This window comes from Mus caroli, chromosome 16 (genome assembly GCF_900094665.2).
Source record: "Mus caroli chromosome 16, CAROLI_EIJ_v1.1, whole genome shotgun sequence".
NCBI lineage: Eukaryota > Metazoa > Chordata > Mammalia > Rodentia > Muridae > Mus > Mus caroli.
Window position 1 is genome coordinate 32,443,662 of NC_034585.1, and position 20,879 is coordinate 32,464,540.

At 49.3% G+C, this 20,879-nt stretch overlaps 1 protein-coding gene across 2 annotated transcripts in view; it reads right to left on the bottom strand.

Moving 5' to 3' along the window:
• Nucleotides 1-221: 221 nt before the first annotated feature.
• Nucleotides 222-20,879, bottom strand: part of Pdia5 (protein disulfide isomerase family A member 5) — an 85,704-nt gene continuing 65,046 nt past the window's right edge. For both annotated transcript variants that reach the window (XM_021185452.2, XM_029470301.1), the window contains 6 exons: nt 13,819-13,889; nt 13,220-13,380; nt 10,578-10,708; nt 6,960-7,030; nt 1,230-1,364; nt 222-452 (listed from right to left, as the gene is read on the bottom strand). In XM_021185452.2, coding sequence (XP_021041111.1) covers nt 372-452; nt 1,230-1,364; nt 6,960-7,030; nt 10,578-10,708; nt 13,220-13,380; nt 13,819-13,889 — 650 coding nt within the window. In that variant the 3' untranslated portion in view covers nt 222-371. The remainder of the gene's footprint in view (nt 453-1,229; nt 1,365-6,959; nt 7,031-10,577; nt 10,709-13,219; nt 13,381-13,818; nt 13,890-20,879) is intronic.

The following is a 20,879-nucleotide window of genomic DNA, read 5'->3' on the forward strand; positions in this document are numbered from 1 at the left end:
TTCTCATTCCGGAGTGTTCCCCCCCAACCCAAGTGCTTTGTGGTCATTTCTCCGTTCCACTCTCTAATGACTGCCACGCCATGTCCTCTCCACCCTCCAGGACCTTTCAGAATACAGGTGGTGCTCAAATGGACCCCACCTCTCAGAGACGATGTGGAGGGTAGGGAACATGACTCTCCATCCCACGTGATCCGAGGGCTCGAGAAAACATACTCTACCACTGAATAAATGGTTTAATTTTATTTCAAAATTGTACAAAAGGCCATACGTGGCTATAAAAAACTTTGTCTTCAGCACACATGGAAATTCAGAAAGAACAAAATAGGTATCATTCACAGTGTAAAGGAAGGGCCCCCTTGCAGGAGGCGGGATTACAGCTCCTCCCTCCTTTTCTCTAGTCTCTTGAGGTCTCCCTCCCGGAGGGTTCGGATGAAACTGGTAAATCCCAACTCCTGCAGGATATGAAAGAAGAGAGAGAAAATAAGAACTTAAACTAACCCTGAGTGATGGGCACTCTCCAGTCCCCCAACTCCGAGGCAGAACTGTAGAGGTTTGGTCTTTTGCTATCTACTGTCATGCTAAGTGCAGGCCCCCAAGACATGGTTGTCTCAGAGGCAGAGAGAGTCCACACATACACCTTGGCCCCAAGTTATTTCTGATTGGTAAAATAAAGATGCCAACAGCTAAGAACTGGGCAGAAAAGATATAGGTGGGGTCTAGGTTTCCCAGGCTTGGGGGAGGGGGTGTCAGAGGAGGACCACGAGGAGAAGAAGTGCAGGAAGAGGAAGGAGAAGCCATCTCTGGAATAGGAGGGTTAGGAGTAAAGAAGATGTGGCCCTGAGGGCTGGCCAGTTGGAGTTAAGAGCAGCCCAGATGAAACACAGTAAGCAATAACTTGGGATTATCAATGGGAAAGTGGATTCTAATATATAGTAGGTAGGTATTTGCTCTTGTGCTGTTTAAGGCTTATTGTAAACATAAATGTTGTGTGTGTTTTTAATCTAGTAACTAAATGATCTAAGGTGGGGTAGAAGCCCTGGTTTGGGATTACATAATTTCAACAACACAGAACCACAGGGGGACACTATTGGCTGTGGCATGCCCCCCACCTGGTTCCCAGCAGGATGAAGATGTGTCATATGTCCTGTCAGACTGGAGTGTCCTAGCTGACTGCTGATGCTCTCGGTCCACCCTCTGCAATGGCTGCTTCTTGGTCCCCCTCTACTCACCGTGCGGTCGCTCTCATACTTTTCTACGAGCTTCCCGTAGTGGTAGTAGTGGAAGGTGGGATAGGCTTTCACAGCCTCCTGCTGACACAGGTCTTGGTTCTTGTCCTTGACACAGTCTACAGCAGCACAGGCAATCTAGGGGGTGAAGTGGGGAGGGTCAGTGAGATGTCACCAGTCACCACATCTGCCAAGGGCAGTGCTGGACTGAGGAGAAAAGCCAGAGTGTGTCGTACTCCAGCTTCCTAGGGGCAAGTCCTGCTGGAATGTGAAGACTCATGGATAATAACCAGCCACTCAGCCCTTCAGCTTCCTCACATAATCATCAATCCAGTTATCAGGATGCTACAAAGACTAAGAGGATTCAAATGAGGCCTGTCAGCACATGACCAGTGTTTGGCAAGTGTCAGCTGGTACGATACTCAACTCCCACTGACCCCACACCCATACGCTGACCCCATACCCATACACTGATCCCACACCCATACGCTGACCCCATACCCATACACTGACCCCACACCCATACGCTGACCCTGCTAGGAGGCTAGCACCTGTGCAGGGCACAGATAAAGACCATTCTCAGCTTGGTGTGCTCTGAGCTATCATGGCATGGCCCGGGATGCCCGTACACCAAAGGCATTCTGCCTCACTGTCTAAGCCAGGTCCTAAGGATGGAGAATATGGGGGGGGGGGGGAAACTGTTGCAGAGTCCAGTCTCACTAAGGTAAGCAGGTTTTGGTAAGACAGTTCTTCTCATGGACTTCAGCCTCTTGTGGTCCACCTGACAAGCTGCCTTTACGGAGCAGCTCTTCCTTGTTTATTTTTCTTTCAAAGTAAGAGGGTATGAAGCAGACATTGGGGTGCTTTTATTTTGCTGAAGGTCACACACTGGGGAGGGATGGGACAGAGCCAGCCATAGGCAACACACAAAGCAACATCTCAGGGAAGCAGGCTCCGATGGGTGGCAAGTCCTTCTTACGTGACCTTGACTAAGTCCAGCCACCACGCACAGGCTACGTAACAAATGAGATCATTCTAGAGACTCGTGGCGGCTCTGCCAATGTCTCTGAGACAATTCAAGAGTGCCGAATAACCAGGACTCAGAATTCTGCCTGCTGCCACTCACTAGGCAGGGATTGCTTTCCAGGGAAAAGAGCCCCGTAGGCCACAGCAGTCATGGCTACTGGTCACTCACCTAAGCAAGTGGCCACCTTCTTATGAGTTGCAAGACTGACGGCTAACGTGGGCAAGGGGGGGTACACTCTCCCTATCCTGCCACTAGATGCTCCTTCACCTCAGGCTTCCCTTTGCATCTTCAGCCCGATTGTTTTATACAATAAGACTTGGAACGAAGTTTGCAAACTCACTGAACATAATCCATAGCTGGCTCAGAAGCCCGTTCTATTTGGCCCACATAGAACTTAAAAAGAAAATAAATTTGAATTAGCTGCCAATGTGGAAGGAGCCAGAAGATTTAATATAAAAAATTTGGCTTCGAGTTTCCCTACAAACATCAGAAGATTGGATGGCACTTGCCCTGTGTTCCCACAGGCAGCGGCTGGCTAAACAGACGGACATCTGTCTCCTTCCAGGAGGTTAGCCCCGACCTTCACCAGCACCCACGATGAGCTCAACTCGCTTGGGCTAGTGGCTGGCCGCGGTGGGTGCTTGAGAAACCCAGCTCATCTTCTAATTAGATAGAAACACGAGGCACAATGCTCCTGTGGTCGCCCAAGTGTAGAGGTTTCTTTTTCCCCCTCTTTGGGACAAGCACATCTGACTCCACAGCCACTAGCTCTGGGTCCACTGCGCCCCTGCTCAGGATTTGATGAACAATTGCTCCAGGCCGCTACTCCCCCGCATCCACTTTAAATTATGGATTCCATTTGTATATGTGCCCTGGAGCTGTTGGAAGTATAGTGTATGGTTTTTATAAATCTATTAAATTAAAAATATATACTTGCGAATCCCTCACACTAGCTGTCAGCCACGGACATGGAATGCAGCTTCTGGCTGCAAAGGGGGAATCCATGCTCCACTTCTATAGGAACTGTGCTGCTGAGACGCTTCAAGAAGAGTCTGTCCTCTGAGCTGCCCACCTCACCTGCCTGAACAGCCAACCCACCGAGACCTACCTGTGATCATCACTGGTCACCTGCACTCAGCACCACTACTCTACACAATGGAGCTCTAGCCTCGTCTCCCATAAATGATATGAATTCCTGGACTCTGTGTCTGTGACCCTAAGGGTCCTCAGCCAAGGACTTGCTCTGTGACCTGAAAGCTTCACCAAGCCCTCAAGTTCTAGAACTAAGGCTAATATCAAGTAAAGGGTCAAGGACAAAGTCCCTGGTTTCCAGGACCTTTGAGTGGGACAACTCTGGCTCACGTCTTGGGAGGCCTCCCAATGGTCACCTGCTCACAGCATCCCTCCTTTGGCTTCTTTCCCTTTCATCTTACTTTCTCAACTTCCTGTGATCTCCTCCCAAGAACATCCCACACGGGTCCCGGCCAGCACAGGCCCTGCTTTTGGGAAATTTGAACTGGGCAATGCTGTGATCCAGATTCTGACTTGGCTCCTTTATGGCAAAGGGACTTGTTTAGGGGAATCTCATTTAACCCCGTCATGGACTCTATAATATTCCACACCAGGAAAATGAGGAACAGAATAACACCTACTCCATCAAGTGACTGCGAGGATCACATGACTTACTGCTCACTGTGGGATAAAAGTCTCCACCGCGCTCAGTCAATTCTGCCATTTAGCTAACTAACATTCATGGGGGTCTAAAGCATCAAGACGTTTGGGAGTTCAAGGACAAAGGACGCTTCAGATGGACAGGGGCGCCAAATGGTCTCTAGGTTCTGTGCAGATTATAGCAGTGATGTGAGTCAGTCAGAGCAGGGCACCACAGCCCCGTGACTTCTCTTGGAATGATCTTCTTACTTTCACTGGCTCATCCTCCTTGCCCAAGCTGGGCATACCTTAGAGTGACAGGTGAGCCCCTCATTGCCAGTTCAGCAACCCCTAGCCTCTGCTCTGGCCCACCTGTCTTCCACCATGGGCGCCCCCATCCTCCAGGCCATTGGATAACACCATCTATTTCAATACTCACAGCCTGTAGCCCTTCTCCACCAGCGAGCGAGCATGTCAACTGATAAAAGTCCCCAACTAAGCTCCTGGGAGGGGATTTGGGCTCCCTGGTTAAAACATGAGCTGCCTCACACAGCTTTATTGATTCAGTAAAATAAATCTCTGCAGGAGCTAATATTGACTTTGGCTATGAAAATGGAAGTGAAAATCCAACTGCATATTGATTGGGGGAAGAAACCGAGACTGGCTGTTAGGTGGGAAACAAAATACAATTCCAGCTGAGAAGTGGCCGCAAGTGTGTGAGAATGAACGGGGAGTCAGGTGACCTCGTTCTGCCTACTGATGTCCCACCCGTTATCCTTGGCCAAGGGGCATAGCTCCTCTTCAGGCCATAGTCCCTCCAAAGTAAAAGCAAATGGGGTGAGCCAATGGCCTCCAGACACCAGTGTACAGCTGATGTAAGGACCAGCTCTTACAAGTCTCTAATTTTTGCAAGCATCTCCCATCTAGTCGGTTTAACCATGCAGTATGGTACCCTGCTTTGGGCATAGAATGGGCACTGCTCACCTCAGTTTCAGGGCCACACCCTGACCCAGAGAGCTGTGACTATGGCTGCTGAGTATTCTAGGAACCTCAGGTGGGTCAGCTTCCCAGACAGACAAGACAGTCAGGCACAGTTAGACATGCAATAAAAGAAGGGTGGAAGGAGGGGCAGAGGGAATGGGGTGAAGGCGTGAACCCAGAAAAGAGCTAGCATATATCAGACAACGGAGAAAAGATGGATATGTGCATGAAGGAAATGGGGCCATGAACATCACAGTGAATGGCAGGAAGCGGGAGGCTTGCCCTAGGATCCCTAGTGTGAACTTGACAAGCCTAGCTTCAGAAGGCCCTAGCAGTGGTCTAATAGAAAAACATGGTAATATATGGGCCCTCCAAGATGTCTCTGGTCACCTTAGTCCTTTAGATGATACACACACACACACACACACACACACACACACCCCATATGTGCTGGAATAGTCAGTTCAAACTCTGGCGTTAAGTGAAGCCTCAGAATCCCTTCAAGGACCCCCTAGAGCCCATGGGCACTTGAGTAGCCTTAGGACAGGAGGCCGCCAACTTTGCTCATTCTCCTGTCTTCCTGGAGCCTTTTGTGCTCCAGCTCAGGGGAGATGTGTGATGAGATGGACTGACAACTATCCCAGTCAGGTAGGCAGCCAGGCTATGGCAGACATCATTGGAGCTCCCAGGGCAGAAGCAACCACCAGGCAAGTGCCAGGCCCCCAAAAGAAAAAGTTTGTGGTCCTTATTACCCGCCACCCCACGATGGAGGAGGACCTCGAGGGCTTATGAGGCTTGTAGGGAACAGTCATAGTCTCTGAGTGCAGGGCAGGGTCTCAGAGTTGAAGTAGGAATCTTGTACTATGGGTCCTCACTCCCCATATCTGTGCCTGCTCCCAGCCTGGCTTCCTGAATTAGTGAATTCTCCCCATCCTATCTCTGGTGCTCTCTCAGAGTGCAGCAAGGTATCCTGGCACCTACAGCTCTGCCTCTGTCATCCTGGAGGTACTTGCAAGCCTACCTCCATTTGTCTCTGTCAAATCCATGCCCAGGACAGCGAGCTATCTCTGTTCACAGGCACAGCCTTACCTGTTCTGTTTTGGTACAACTCTTGAGTTTTCTGGGACAATCTATTTATTGTAGGAAGTCTGCTTAGCTTGTGCCTGGACCAGAAGAAGGATCTCACATGGGAAAATAGGGAGTTGTAATAGCAGCACACATGACTCAGGGTCCAGTGTATGTATAAGTCCCCGGATAAACCTAATGAAGCCTGGTATGTGACAGGCTCCTATGACTAAGTCCAATGGCTGGAAACGATCTTTACCACCATCTCTACCAGTCCCCATAGGGTAGGATGAATAGGGAATTCAAGGTCTGGGGACATAGCTCAGTGGTAGATTGCTTACCTAGTAGAAATTCAGTCTCCAGTCCTGCCCTCCAATTAACAACAAATATCAAAAACCTTCTAGGAGAAGGGAACTTGGGGACTGTCGATTAAGAGGGTGTCCCTGAGTTCTGGGATCCAGCCCTGCTTTAAGGGCCGCCTACCTACCCACAAGCGGTGGTTCTATTCCCCTGCTGCAGAAACAGGCCTGGCACCCACTCCCTGGCACCCACTCCCTAATCCAATCTGCAGCTCCAGCTTGTTAATTTTCTGCTCCGTCAGCTGGCAGTTGCGGGAGCCTTTAGCTTAGGCAGGACGAGGATCCTCTGGCATGGTCCGGTTCTCCTCCACTGCAGCCTCCTCCATTTGACTTTTGTTGGGTTCTTATTTGTATTTTTAATTATGTAAGTAACGCATGACTACGACCCTACTGTAAAAATGTTTGAGCACTAAAGAAGAATGAACACACACTCCTTTTACACCCCTCCTCCGAGGGGAAATTCTATAACGCTCTAGTGTAGACCTCCGGTTGATGGCGAAGAGAAAGACTGTCCTGCTTCCCGAGAATGACCCTGCTGCTCCCAGGTCTGGGCAGAAAGGCACACAGAGTCGGGGAGTCTAGCCCACCAGGAAGATGTATGAATTAGCGCAAGGCAAACTGGGGGTGGGATGAAAGAGAGGCAGTCCTTACCTTGCGGTCCTCTTTGAAGGCGTCGGCTGTGGCAGTGAAGTGGGGGATGACCTTCTTACAGTGTGGGCACCCTGGGTGAGAAGGGACCGAGTCACACACGCCTGAAGGTAGCAGCTTACAGCACTTTCTGGAACCCTGGATAGTCCTCTCTGGGAGTCCCACATCCTGCTCACCATCTCTGACTGGGTCCCTGTGGTAGCCTTGCCACTCAAACCTCTCCCACATTTCGTCTTTGCAGGAGTCACTGCCTGGATTCTGAGGACAAGGCCCGAGAACCTCTTATCCGCCTACTGGTCTAAAGGGAGGTTGGTGACATGTTCTGCAGCCCTGGAGACCAGAGGAGCTGGGTCCACAGTGCAGAGGGATTTGGGAAAGGACCACATATGCTCAGTTCCCAGTTCTATCATCACACTGCTCCCAGGGATGATGTGGGTCATCTCTCCGCTTTGTGGCTAAGGACGCCGTAGTTGGAAGATGGGGCCAGAAGTAGCAACTCTGTGCCTGTTCCAAAGAGAACCTGCTTTACTGGCATCTTCCTCCCCTTCCGTGACTTCTACTCCTTCCTACAACCTACGAGTGAGGCCAAGAGGAACATGAACCACGGTCATCAGCAGCCCCCAGGCCCTGCCCCAGGGAGAAGGCCCATAGAGTGGGCTGTGGATTCCACTGAGGAGTCTTGCTTCTTGGTCTGTGTCCCACTCTGAGCCCCTCCTGCTGAAAAGTACTACAGAAACCTACTCATGGGCCATTTTCTTCTTCTGTCTCCAAAGCTGGGGAAGCCACAGGTCACACTGGTCTTTCTCTCAGGGTGAACACAGCAGAACCCAAGCCCACCACTCAACTCACATTCATTCACTAGATGTGAGTGAACAGAACTGCTGCGGTGGACAGCTCTGACCCAGACTGTGGTAATCAGTTCTTGGGGTCACACGCCTGCTGAGGACAAAGGCCTATGCATCCCACCTGGGGAGGCAGACAGAGCCGACTCTGCAGGGTGCAGAAATGACTTTGCTCTTCCACTATCTCCTTTTTAGAATGAGATGATAATGACTGGCATTTCAAAGAGCTTTGTGAGACTAAATTAAGGCCGGAGCTACAAATTTAATCTGAATTTAGCATTTGAGTTGGTCCCTGAGATGGGTGGGACCACCCATATGGCCAGACTTAGGGGAGTAGCCAGTTGGCCCCAGAATAGAGTGGGGATGATGGGGAAGGACTTGGGGATTTCCCAACATCTGATGCAGGAACACAAGAGAACACAAGAGGCCCGTGACAGTTATGGGTTATTTCGGAAGAAATGCACCCGCAGGGCAGATAATGGGCAGATGAGTTTTCAGCTACCTAAAATGGCAATGGCAAGTAACACCATTGATCTGACCTAACAGAGACACAAAGCTGAAACTCATGAAAATGTCATAGTACAGAGGAGGGATGTTACATAATCTCAAAACATTTAAAGAGCACAAGCCACTGGTGGAGTCATGGCGTGGGCAGAAACAGGCCCGGTGGAGGGCGTGGGCCTACTCACAGCACACATACAGAGTGGGCTGAAAACCATCTACCTCGGGCCTCACAATCCAGGTTCACTGTTAACGCTCCCCCTTTTAACCCCCACTTATTGAAAGCACAAAGGTAACTGTCAGCCTAGAGCTAATTCCTACACCGTCAATTTAAAATATCGGGGCGTCCGATGAATGGTTCCTTGCATCTCATTTTCTCGTTAGCTAAAGAGAGAGAGTGTCAGATGAGTAACTGGTGGGGTGGGCTGTGTCAGAAAGTGCATGGCGTGATGTTTCTAGAGGCATCGGGTGGGCCAGAACATGCCACGTACGGCTTTCTAAAATGGGAGGTGAATGTCTAAGAAGCAGGAAACCATTAGGCCTCCTAATGTGGGAGGACAGAGGCAAAGCCTGTGGGTGGGATGGAAGACAGGAGAACAGGGTGAGCTGGAAGGGGGGCTCCCATGATCAGATCAGGTGGAGAAGTGTGGGGATGGGGAGGTGCTGGGGAGGCCGGCTTAAGGGAGAATGAGAATGGAGAGATGTAATAGGCCAGCTTGTTAAGCAGAGTGGTACCTGGTACTTGACATTTCTACATTATTTGGAGTCTTTATATAAATAAGTTAAGTACGTGCGTGCGTGTGTGTAGCTTACAAGTAAGTGCCTTACCATCAGAAAGCATAGAAAGACAGACAGGTTTGTGCTTAGATTGCCCCCATCTCCAAAGATACAGCTCCCGGGGGCACTGGGGTAAGATTTGAAGACAACTGTAAAGACTGGGCCCTTAGCCAGTAGCTGAATCATTCCACGCACTGTTGTGACCACGACCCAGCTGTGGAAGAGTGCTGTCAGAGGAGCCTGGGAGCTCGAGACCTAGCAGGGATATGGCTCCTGTCCATTCTTTGTGATGTTTACTTGGTGGCTAATCACTGAACTGTATAGCCTACTGGCCACTCACAGAATCAGTCTTCAGTTGTGCTTGTTACAGTAGAGAGTTGTCCAGGCTGCAGAAAGGGCTGGCCACTAACTTGCCACAAGGCCTGGAGTGGGCTACAAAAATCCTGGGCCTCGGCCTTCCACCCTCTTTTGCTCTGAAGGAAAACTTTAATTTTACAAACTTCATTCAGGCTTCCAGACATACTCTGAGGGCAGACAGGGTCTCAGAGTAACTCTGTAAGGGCCTTTGAAAACAAGCCCCATTCTGGGAAGAGGCCAAGGCTGAAGAGAAGGGGGGCTGCCAAGGTGTGCCTGAGGGATGGGGGTCTTAAGCCATGATCAACTAGGGCCTCTCAGACAGCGATGCGACATTAAGAGCTGCTGCTCTGCTACTGACACTGAACAGTGGGGGCAGGAGCGGATCTAACAGGAGGGCCGGCTACAAGCGAGTGGGTTTATGACTAGACAGAGTGCCTGGCTTCTCTGTAGACAGAGACTTTTATTATCCTCACTCCATTAAGCTGAGCTGTAACCTGGGGGAGAGAGGGAAGGGCAAAGGAAGAGTGGGAAATTCTAAGATGCCTTCCTTCTAAGTGTCAATTAACAACTTCACAACAGGAATGCACAAAAAAAAACCCTCGAGGTCACAGGCCCCACCAGCAGCAGACCTGTCACTTCCTCAGCTTGGACGCTGATTAAAACAGAGAATCACGGAGCTTGCAGGTGAATGTGTCTTTCCCAGGTCACAGTGTCAAACTCAGATAGATCAAAGCCTCTAGGAAAGGTCAGGTTCTAAGGCCTTGAAGGTGAACGAAGCATCAGGAGGAAGAAGAGGAGGAGAGTAGAAGAAATTGCGTGCGTGCTTGCATGTGTGTCTTGGGATAAGCAGGGGACATACAGGCAGCTTGGAACAACCCAGAAACCTTGGGAGAACTGGGAGACTAGTTCCTACCACAAACAGCCTGTAAGTCTGGTAAGAGAAGGACATCCTCTATGCGGGCAGGAACCTGATGGGGGCTGACGGGAGGAAGCAATGATTTTTCCGGTCCTCTCAGCCTTGGGAGAAGTTTGGGAGTCCTGCTTCAGGTATTCATGGCTTTAGAGTTGACCAATAGCTGTCCTGGTATCTGGGGTAGAGCCCAAGCCCTCTCACCCGCCTCCTCACAAAACACAAGCTACTCACAAGGGGCATAGAACATGACCAAGGTGTGTTTCTTCTTCTTCAGGGTATCCCGGAAGTTATCCCCCACCAGATGGAGTACGGTTGTCTGCTGTTCTTCCCACGTGGGCTCTGGAGGTGGGGGAGCCTCAGGGCTGCAGAGGTGGGTGGGGGAGGGGGAAGCAACCATGAAGAACTGCTGACAGACAGGTGCAAACCCCACCCACCCCCAGCCACTGAGGAACACAAACGAACAAACAAACAACTTTGCATTTCTTCTGGGATTTCATTTTAAAACCTTCGCTTAAACACCAACAAATCTGCACCAATCCATGAAGAGGTGGGAGACCTGTGAACACAGGCACGCCTCTGCTGTGGGTATCACCATCCCTTGCCAAGGCACAGAACCTCCTCCACCTGACTCCCTGGCTGCCTTTTCTGCCAGCCTCCTAGTAGCCCGGAATGACCTTCCATTATCTTCTTTGAAGCTTTTGTTTTGAGAGAGAGTTCCAGCCAAGAAGTTAGTGGGGTCAGGGCTCTGGTGCAGATTTCTTGCAAGATGTGTGACTTTAGGGAAAGGGGCTGAACCCCTCCTCTGAGTCTCCATTTGCTTTTCTGTTACGTGAGACATTGGTACCAAGGATGGTGAGTTAGTGCACAGGATGTGTGTGTGTGTGAGGCTCCTGCCCGGCCCATCCTAGAGAAGCTGGGTGGGCCAATAAACAGCAGGCACTGGATAAGTGTTCATTCTTTTCTGGTTTCTGCTTGCCCACTGGTCCCCCATCCCATTTTGCCCCACCCAAGGGTGAAGCTGCCCCATCTAAAGGTAGTTCGGATCTGGATGTCGCCAAAAGCCTATGTGTTTCCAGAACTGGCAGTGTCAGGAGGTAGAGGAAACCAAGGTAGGGTGTGGTGGGAGGTGTGTCTTAGATCACTGCCAGGTACCCAAACAACAACACTTCCCAAACTGGAACCAAACAAAGCTTTCTTTTTGTAAGTCGATTGATTATCTCAAGAATTTGTTACAATACTCCCTCGAGCAGTAACTAACTCAGAGTCTTATTTATTTTGGAGAGGTAGCCTAGGCTGGCCTAGAACTTATAATCTTCAGGTTTTACCCTATGAGTGGTAGAATCACAAGCAAATGTCAACACACCCAGCTCCCAGGTCTTCAGAAGGTCCATCCTTGCTTCCTCTCATTGAAACCCTGCGTCTCTTGGCAAGGAAGGCTGTAAGGAAGCTGCCACAGACTCCCCATCCCTCCACATCTGCCACATCCCTGAACTGCTAACCTAGGACCTGGCTCAGGGTGGGCATGGGGCCCCTCTGACTTGTGACCTTTTTCATGTCCTCTAATGTCCCATGTCTCCCACAGCCTCCTCTTCCTCCAGTTCTATCCTAAGCCTCCGCCTCTTATGAGACCTTATGTGAGTCTTGGGATCCTCAGTGGCTTCCATGACTGTGGATACCAGGAACTTGTCCTTTCAACCAAGCCTGTTTCCAGCCAGAGGCCCCACTGTTACCTCAAACCCACTGAGATGATGTGGAATATGTTATCTTCCTCCCTCTCTCCCCCAGATTCTCCAAGCTTGTTGTAGTACCTCTGTGCTGGTGACCAAGACCAATCCTTCCCTCTTCTTAGACTAGCATGTCCTCTAGCTACATGTTTGCCAGCACCAACTTTCCTCCCCAGTCCCCGAATACTGTTTTGCTGGCTTACACTGGCAGGCACATATTAGCTACGTGGGGCTTGGCTACCTGTCACCCAGTGGTAAACACTGTGTGCCTTGCCTGGTACCGTCTACTTGCTCCCCTTCTGGATGAGACCCCGCCACCTATATCCCAGAATCATTGACTTTCCTGACACCAGAAGGCTCTCTTTTAAATGCCCCCAAAGAGCTACCTTCTTGTCCCTGGGTGGTGACCCTAGCCTTTCTGAACTTAAGTATCTTCTCAGTGGAACAAGAATGAAAACTCTGTCCACTGTAGAATTTGTGGATGAAAAGAGGCACGGAAAAACAGGGTCTGGGATACAACAAGGGTAAGAACCTAACCTACTATGTGCGGGCTCCGAGTTTATTGACTTCCTAAAAGCAAGACAGGGACAGCAGAACTACAGGATAGCCACATGCTTTAGAAACCAGAAAGCCTGGGAAACTGAACGCTCTGAACCTTTCAGAACTAGACCACGACCACACCCCTCCTTGCTGCCTTCTTTTCTCTTGCAAGAGGCACCGCCTGGGCCTCATACTATCTGTGTCCCTATTCCATATGCAGGGGTTTCTCTAACCACCATGCTGGGAGGCCCATTCACATCCTCTGAGTCCAAACTTCAGGAATCACAGTCTGAGAATCTGTTCATTTTAATGTGCCACTCACATGGAAGCCACTCGCCACACCTGATGTGTACCGGACACATGTCTAGGTTTGAGGAGCCAGCCACCACTAAACCTGGGTCACATTCACTGAAGCTAACGGGACCACCTAGAATGGTGACAGTTGCCTTCAGAGCTGCACAGGATTGTGACCTTATTAGACTGGGGGAGTCCCAGTTCAAGGACAGGGGCCCATAAAGTTCCCATCTCTTCCTTCAAGGCCAAATCCAGGGGCTGGCGGCTACTAGTTATGACACCATCAAAGCCAAAACGGACAAAACAAGAACTTACTTTTGCATCCACTCAATAAACTTCTTCTTTGTTCTGAGCGCAGGCACCGCTTGCTGCTCGCCATTCTTAAAATACTTCAGGGTAGGAAACGCTGAGATGTGAAATCTTCCGGCCAGGGCCTCGTTGACGGTGGCATCGACAGCTGCAAGTACACCAGAGCTCTGGGATGGGGGAAAGGCCAACCATGCATTACAGCCTCAGAAGTGATGCTGCCGGAGAGAGGAGCTGGGGTGCCGGCCCCACCCTCCCCCAGGTCTCACGGGGAGCAATCAAACCCTGGCATATCCCTCACTTCTTACTGAATCTGCCTCACCAACCATGCTTGGCAGAAGAGGGCCTGCTCCCAAGAGTCAGGGGCCCAGAGAAAAGAGAGGACTAGGCAGAGGTTCCCCCAGTTAGCTACAGGCACATGGTCCCATAGGCTCTCTGCCCTATTCCTGTCCATGTCTGACCATGAAGATGATGTAGTTATTACTAGGGGCTACTGCACACCTCCAGGGACAGGGAGAGCCACTTTGGGGCTTATGGAAAACCACAGTGACTCTAAGAGCTAGTGGACCTTAGGTGGGAACGGCGAGAAATCCGAAAAGGAAGCTTACCTCAGCATCTCCGTGGAGGACTTCAGCCGCGCTCTCAAACTCTGGCTTCATTTTCTTACAGTGTCCACACCCTGTGGAGAGAGTGCAGGGAAAGGTATTCTCATGGCACGGAGACCCTGGTACCACTGGGCTGCCTCCCTGAGACTGACTGGCCTCACTCCAGTCTGGGTACTGAGAGATGGTACTGATGATGACTGCCAGGTCAAAGAAGTCTTCTGCTTAGTCCATGGGGGTGGACTGAGGTCATGGAGGCCAAGGCATGTAAGTGAATAAGTATATAAACAATGCATATAGCACATTTCCAGGCTTGGGATGCTGGGCCCTGGAAAGTGCCGCTGTATGTCCTTACATGAGTCCTACGAGGTAGAACCTGACAGGGTCACTATTCTACAGGTGAGAAACTGAAGCACCAGGATGGTGGATGGCTGCCTGAGACAGACAGACAGACAGACAGACAGACAGACACAGTCAGAAGTGTACCGCAACACCCATGCACTTCCTGGTACTGTGTTGCAGTCACGCATCATCTTTTCCAGGCTGCAGGGTGGGAAGAAGAATCCACAGAAGCAAAAATATGGAAAGAGGTAAGTTCCGCATTCCCACGGGAGTTGGTGTGAGGCACGGGCACGGACCTACTTATGTCCAAACCAATGTCATTCCCTTGGGATAAAGCCTGCTCTTTCCTGACAAGTGTACAAGTGCATCCAGATGTCGTGAGGAACTGATTCTTCTTATACAGCAGAAAGCAAACAGGGGCCAGGGGGATGGCCCAGCAGGGAAAGGCACTCGCTGCCAAGCTTCATGACCTCAGTTGAATCTCTAGGCCCCACATGGTAGGAGGAGACACTTCTATAAGCTGTCCATATAGTATATGTATGCTATAGTACACACATGTAGGTATATACATGAACACACACAAATATAAATGCAAAAATAAAGACAAAAAAAAAAATCCAGGCACTTTGTATGGGTAACGTTAGGGGTCAGAAAACTCTTACTTGCATTCAAAGAGTGGTTTCTGGCTTTGGATGTTAAAGAGGCTGTGTGGTGCGGAGGCTCAACAGCTGTGAGATGCTCTGAAAGGGAGTCTAGTTGCATGGGGACCTGACATGAGCCAGCTGAGATATAGTGCTCATGATCAAAATGGAGGCGTTCTACAGTGCTTACAGGGACCTCACAGGGCTACCTCCAGCCCGATGCTTCTTATGCTCTGTTCAGTGACTGCCCCATTCTCCTGCCCCAGGCTGACCACCTCTCAGTAGGCAGAGAATAGACTTCACCCTGTACAAGAAGAGAGTTAAGTCCAGAGGCATTCCTGCTGTTGGGGGCTGGAATAATCCAGCCAGGTCTAGAGAGAAGGCAGGGGGATGACTGGTGGAGAACTCTGAACCTGTACTTCCAGAAACCAGCTGGCTCAGGAGGTTCCCCAACACTCCGTCCCCTGAATGTGACATGTGGGCGGTGCTGCTGGCAGGGCCCAGACAGTGGGATTGCTATTGAGGTCAGCGGATAGAAAATGGAAACACCTACTAATGGGAAATTAGCATTTCTTTCTAACTGTCTCAGTCAGTGCGGCCGGATCCTTGAGGATGAGGGACTTCACCTTGTACTACCTACAAACCTTTATCAGGTTTCTGTCCTTTGATGTCACTGCCCTGCTGGGGTGGAAAATGTACTCTATACCACCTGCCAGCTTGAATCAATAGAGGGCCAGAGGCAGACTCAGGGACCCAGAACTGGCTCACTGGAAAGATGAGCTGTGATCAGCCCATGACCCATAGCATCTGTGCCCGGCATGAAGACAGCTGAAAGCCTCTAGATTCTTCTGCTCTGCTGTACTTCCAGCCTTGCCTCCCAGGGCAGAGTACAGAGTCTGTTTTCCATATACAACTATTAAAAGCTATCCCAGCAGCAGCCCGAGACACACAACAGAGATCAGCACCCCATAGCTCTAGGAGAGGAAATGAGGAGGCCCCCCAGGATCACCAACACCTGCCCCTCTTCATCACAACCCCGCCCTGATGGATAAGGCCCGCACTGTGAGCAGCATCCCCCCAGACCGTCCTGTGGTCCCACCTGGTTTGGGTCCCACTTTGAGTCTTTCCAGCTCACGTCCCCTCCATAGATCGAGCTGTTTTGCTCCCAGTCGTAAAATACTTCTTATTCAGATATTTCCACGGCATTTAATTTTAGGTTGCCTGTCCTATATCTCCTGATATTTATGAGCAGCAGCTAGGGTCTCTTCACCGCATAAATCTTCTCCTATTCCCTTGCTTCAAACTTCCCAAGGGCTTTCTGTCACAGGTGGTAGATTAAAATCTAAGCTCCTTATCATAAGTATAAGCCCCGTGCCCCTGTGCTTCCCCCTGGCCTCCAGCCTCAGGTCAGGTCACTTGCTCTCATCTTTGATAATGCAGTCTCTCTCCTATTGCATCAAGCTTACTTCTACCTTAGGACCCTTGAATGTGTTCCTGCTCCACCTCAAATACTAACAATGCCCCCCACCCCCACCCAACACACACACATCCCACCCTGATTTATATATATAACTCCATCTTATGTGTCTGATCAAATTCCAATCTTACTCCCTCTGACCCCCAACCCAATAAGGCTTCGCCCCACTTTTTCTCTTCTAATAGCCAGTTTCCCCTAATTTTATTCAATGGACCCTGAACAATCTGTTTATCTGTGTCCTGTCTCCTCAGCGGGAAGGTAAGGTCATACATGCTGGGGCTTGTATGAACTAGCTGTCCGTCAGGTTAACTCTGATGTCTAGCTCCATATGTTTTTTTGAATAAAACCTCAGGACCACACTGTTCAGGTTGATACCTGTGTACGAAAGTGCTATAGCTAGGATAAGGTTCCCCAAAGGCCTACATGTTATAAGTTTAGGACTCAGTTCATGGCACTTTTACAAAGCGGTGAAGCCTTTAAGGTGTGGGGCCCAGTGAACCAAGTTATAATATCTCTGGGATGTGCCCTTAAAGGTGACAGTGGACTGAGGCCCATTCCTCCTCCTCTTTGCTTCCTAGCCAACCATGAGAAAAGCAGCCTCATCCACCCTACTCTCCAACCATCATGTTCTGCCTCACTATAGCCTAGAACAGTGGCTCTCAGTCTTCCTAATGCTGTGACCTTTTAATACAGTTCCTCACGTTGCGCTGAATCCAACCATAAAGTTATTTCATTGCTGCCTCATAACTGTAATTTTGCTACTGTTAGGAATCATAATATAAAATCTGATATGCAGGACATCTGATATGGGACCCCCCAAAGGGACATGCATGACCTATGGGATGAGAACTTCAGGCTTAAAAGAAACGGGGCCAATGAATCAATGATGAACAGAAACTTCTAAACTGCCCCTTCTCAATTTTGAAGTTGACGGCCCCGTGTATTTTGGTACAGTGACAGAAAACTAACACTTAAGTAGATGAAATGTTTTATGGTCAGGGGTACAAATCATTGCTAAAGTGAGAAATACCTCTTCTTGGCAAAGTGGGTGGTCAAGCTGCTTATTGCTTACACATATGCCTTCCTTACTACCAGAGCGCACCTCTGCTGCCCCTTCCCAGTCTCGACAATGTCTTCACAGATCTCCAGCCTCTGGATGCTGGTCTAGCATTTCTGGTCCCTACGACAGGGCTCACCAGAAACCACTAAGGCTTTCCATTTCCGCATCTTTCCTTCTGCTCTCTGAACGAGATGCCAAGTGAAGGTGATAAATGTCTGCAGACAGAGTTTATGGTAAGGGGCCCTGGTAGGCCCAGACAAAGGGAAAGGTCTGGCTCAATAACAACGTCTTCCTAAACAGCATCCATTTGGGGGAGCTGTGACAATATATAGTGTCTGTGTTACTCCAAGGCCTTGCCTTCTGGGGTCCCCCAGGTGTGCGAGCTATAGAGTAGTCAGGAGGAGTGTTAGATGCGGGGAGTAGAGCTCTGGACTGCTGCATTAGTGTCCTCACTGTGCTATGTCAGGCCATTAAGTTTTATAGCCAAACTTCCTTGTTGAGTTTTTATCATCCATGTAAGAGTGCTGGCTGCTAACTCTGTGTCCGCAGAGGTCTCATACAAACACCTCTGTCCCATTCCCCTCTGGCTCCAGGGGTGTTGGCCTCCTGTCACCCCAAAGCCTCCAAACCCCTCTAGATTATACTACATTCACCTCTACTGGCAATTGTATTATAGACTAGTCATGGGCTTTCCTGGACTCTGAAAGCAGGATTTTCCAGGCCAAATTCATCTATAAAACTCCCTGGTAGCTCAGTTCAGTGGGTTTCCTGCTAATGCTGGGAGCGTCTCTGAGGTGTGGGTGCCATCAAGGGTCACTGACTCACTGACCCCTTGAGACTGAGCCACACCCCGATGGACGCTTCTATTTATCACAGCCCTTCATTCCGAAGACCTCCCCCCGCCCATCTTTTATTGTTATTGTAAAATGCTGATAACAAGCTTTTAGATTTTTATTTGCAGGTTTCAATCCTCAGGAAGTAATCTGACATGTGGATAAATATTTATGCATGAAAGTGTTCTTGGCAGGGCTGTTTATAATGGGAAATTCAGTAAACAATTCAAAGTCTCAACATCCTGTCACTGGTTAAGCAATTCACAGGGCCATCATAGGATGGGACATCAGGCAGCCACCAAAAGCATGAACAAAAAGGTGATTTTAGTTATGTAAGAAAATATCAAGAATACTAAAAACAAAAATAAATACAAACAAAACAACACCACCACAATGCTTAAAGTAAAGTTCCTTCCCCTGGCACAACAAACCTTTAAGGACCAGAAGGAAATGAAAAGCCAACATTATATCAAAGACAGGACACTGGTGTCAGATTCTGGGGTGGTTTCCAGCACTGTGTGGGTTAATTTTCATCCTGACTGCACTGGTTCGGCCATGTGACACCTCTGGCAAGTTCCTTGGCCTGCTGGTGCCCGCCTCCCTTTTTATATGAGGGAAATAATGATATCAACCTGACAGGGTATGTCGTACAGATGAAGTGAAGTAATATATGAAAAGTGTCTGGAATTAACACCCGATTCATAGCAATTACTCAGGATATATTACAACATGGCTTTTACAAGGAGAAGCATCCAGAAGCAAGCTAAAGACTAAGGCTACATCAGAGACGTAGAGGGAACACATGAGCAGATGAAGATTAATACCCACGACCACAGAGCTCTGGGTGAGAAGACAGCCCAGTGGGAAGTGGGCAAAGGGTATGATTAGGCTGTTCTCATGGAAGAAACTTGAAAGGCTGGAGCACTCACTGGTTTGACTCTTAAATGCCCCCCAAAACCTCAAGTGCCCAGGTGATGGTGTTGTCGAGAGATAAAGAAACCCCTGGAGATGGGCTATGCTGGAAGGAGTCAGGTCACTGGAGACACACCCTTAAAGGGTATAGCCCCCTCTTTCTCTGGCTACCTCAGCCTCCTCCTCCACGGGCACCCTGCCATGATGTTCTGCTCTGACACAGCCAGCAACAGGGCCAAGCAACCTTGGTCTACCACAACTGAAACTGTCAGCCTCCTTCTCTCTAACCTGGCTTTTATTAGGAATCTTTTCAGTGATGGAAAGCTGGCTAGCACAGCAGGTTACCTCATGAAAGGATGTTCAGTGTCTTCAGTGCAAGGAAAGCTATAAGCAAGCTGCCCATTATTGAATTTAGTAGGGATACCAAAGGGCGGAAGTGTCTGCCTGTCTCCGTTCCTTCTGCTGCACTGACCTCAATCTGTGACAGAAAACAACCCACGGGAGGGAAGGTTTCTTTTGGTTCATGGTTCTCAGGAAATCTGGCCCCCTGTAGAAGGGAAGGCCTGGCAGATCAGCCTTACCAATGGCAGTGGGAATGTGGGAAGGTGGCTGCTCGCATCATGATGGACCAGGATGCAAAGAGGAAGGCCGGAATGAAGGGCCTGGTGGTAACTTTCAAAGGCTCACCTTCAGTAGCTTGTTTCTAACTGCTAGACCCCAGCCTCCTAACGGATCCACAGCTTCCTCCAAACACTGCTATCAGTTGGGGAATGAGCATTCAAAACATGAGATTGTGAGGGACATTTCAGATTCAAACCATGTCTTAGTGTAATAAGACATTATGACTAAGACAACTTATAGAAGGAAAGGTTTGTTTGAGCTTATGGTTGCAGAGGGGAAGAGTATATCATCATCATCATCATCACCATCACCACCATCATCATCATCACCATCACCATCATCAAGGTGAGGCGCTGAGAGAGAAAAGAGCTCAGCTCTCAAAGCACAGCAGAAATCAATGAGCAAACTGGGAATGACCAGTGGCTTTTAAAACCCCAGAGCCTATCTCTAGTCCTACTTCCTCTGGTAAGATCATGCTGCATACACCTACCATGATGGACCAGGATGCATGAGAGACCATGTTGGTTCAAATCACAAACATAGCACCAAGGTGGCCAGGGGTCTGACTCTGCCACATACACAAAGGTACAGTAAAACATTCCTGGATGTTTCTAGATAAGTTCCAGAACAACCGGTCCATCCGTGGCAAGCAACTTCACTTTGTCAATTAATCCTAAGTATTTAGACGCGTCCTCTAACGTAACGTCTAGAAATGTTTCCTGTGCTGTTGGAACAGTGAAGAATTGAGGACAAATGTCTATCACCAGGGGATTTGTTTAAAATTTATGGCATGTCCAAATTATAACACAATACCCAGCGCTTAGATTTAAATGTCAACACATATCTATAGGAAAACATCAGAACCTACTGGTAATTGAAAACAGTCAAACCACAGACAATGGACAAAGAAATGTCCCTGCACATATGAAGCTGAAAAGAAGAAGAATAGAAAACCCCATAATATAGATGAAGAATTGCAGAAAAAGGTGGCAATGCTGACATTAGTAGTGTCCAGCCCTGGGTGGAAAGGGGGCTTCCCACTGTTTGCTTCAGACTCTGACACAGCCCATGAGCTCTGCATTGCCAGCAGCAGCAGCAACGGCAAAAGGCGGCAAAAGGCGAGACCATTCTTCTTAAATTATTTGTACAATTAGAAAAAAAGCAACAGCAGCAGAAAGGCT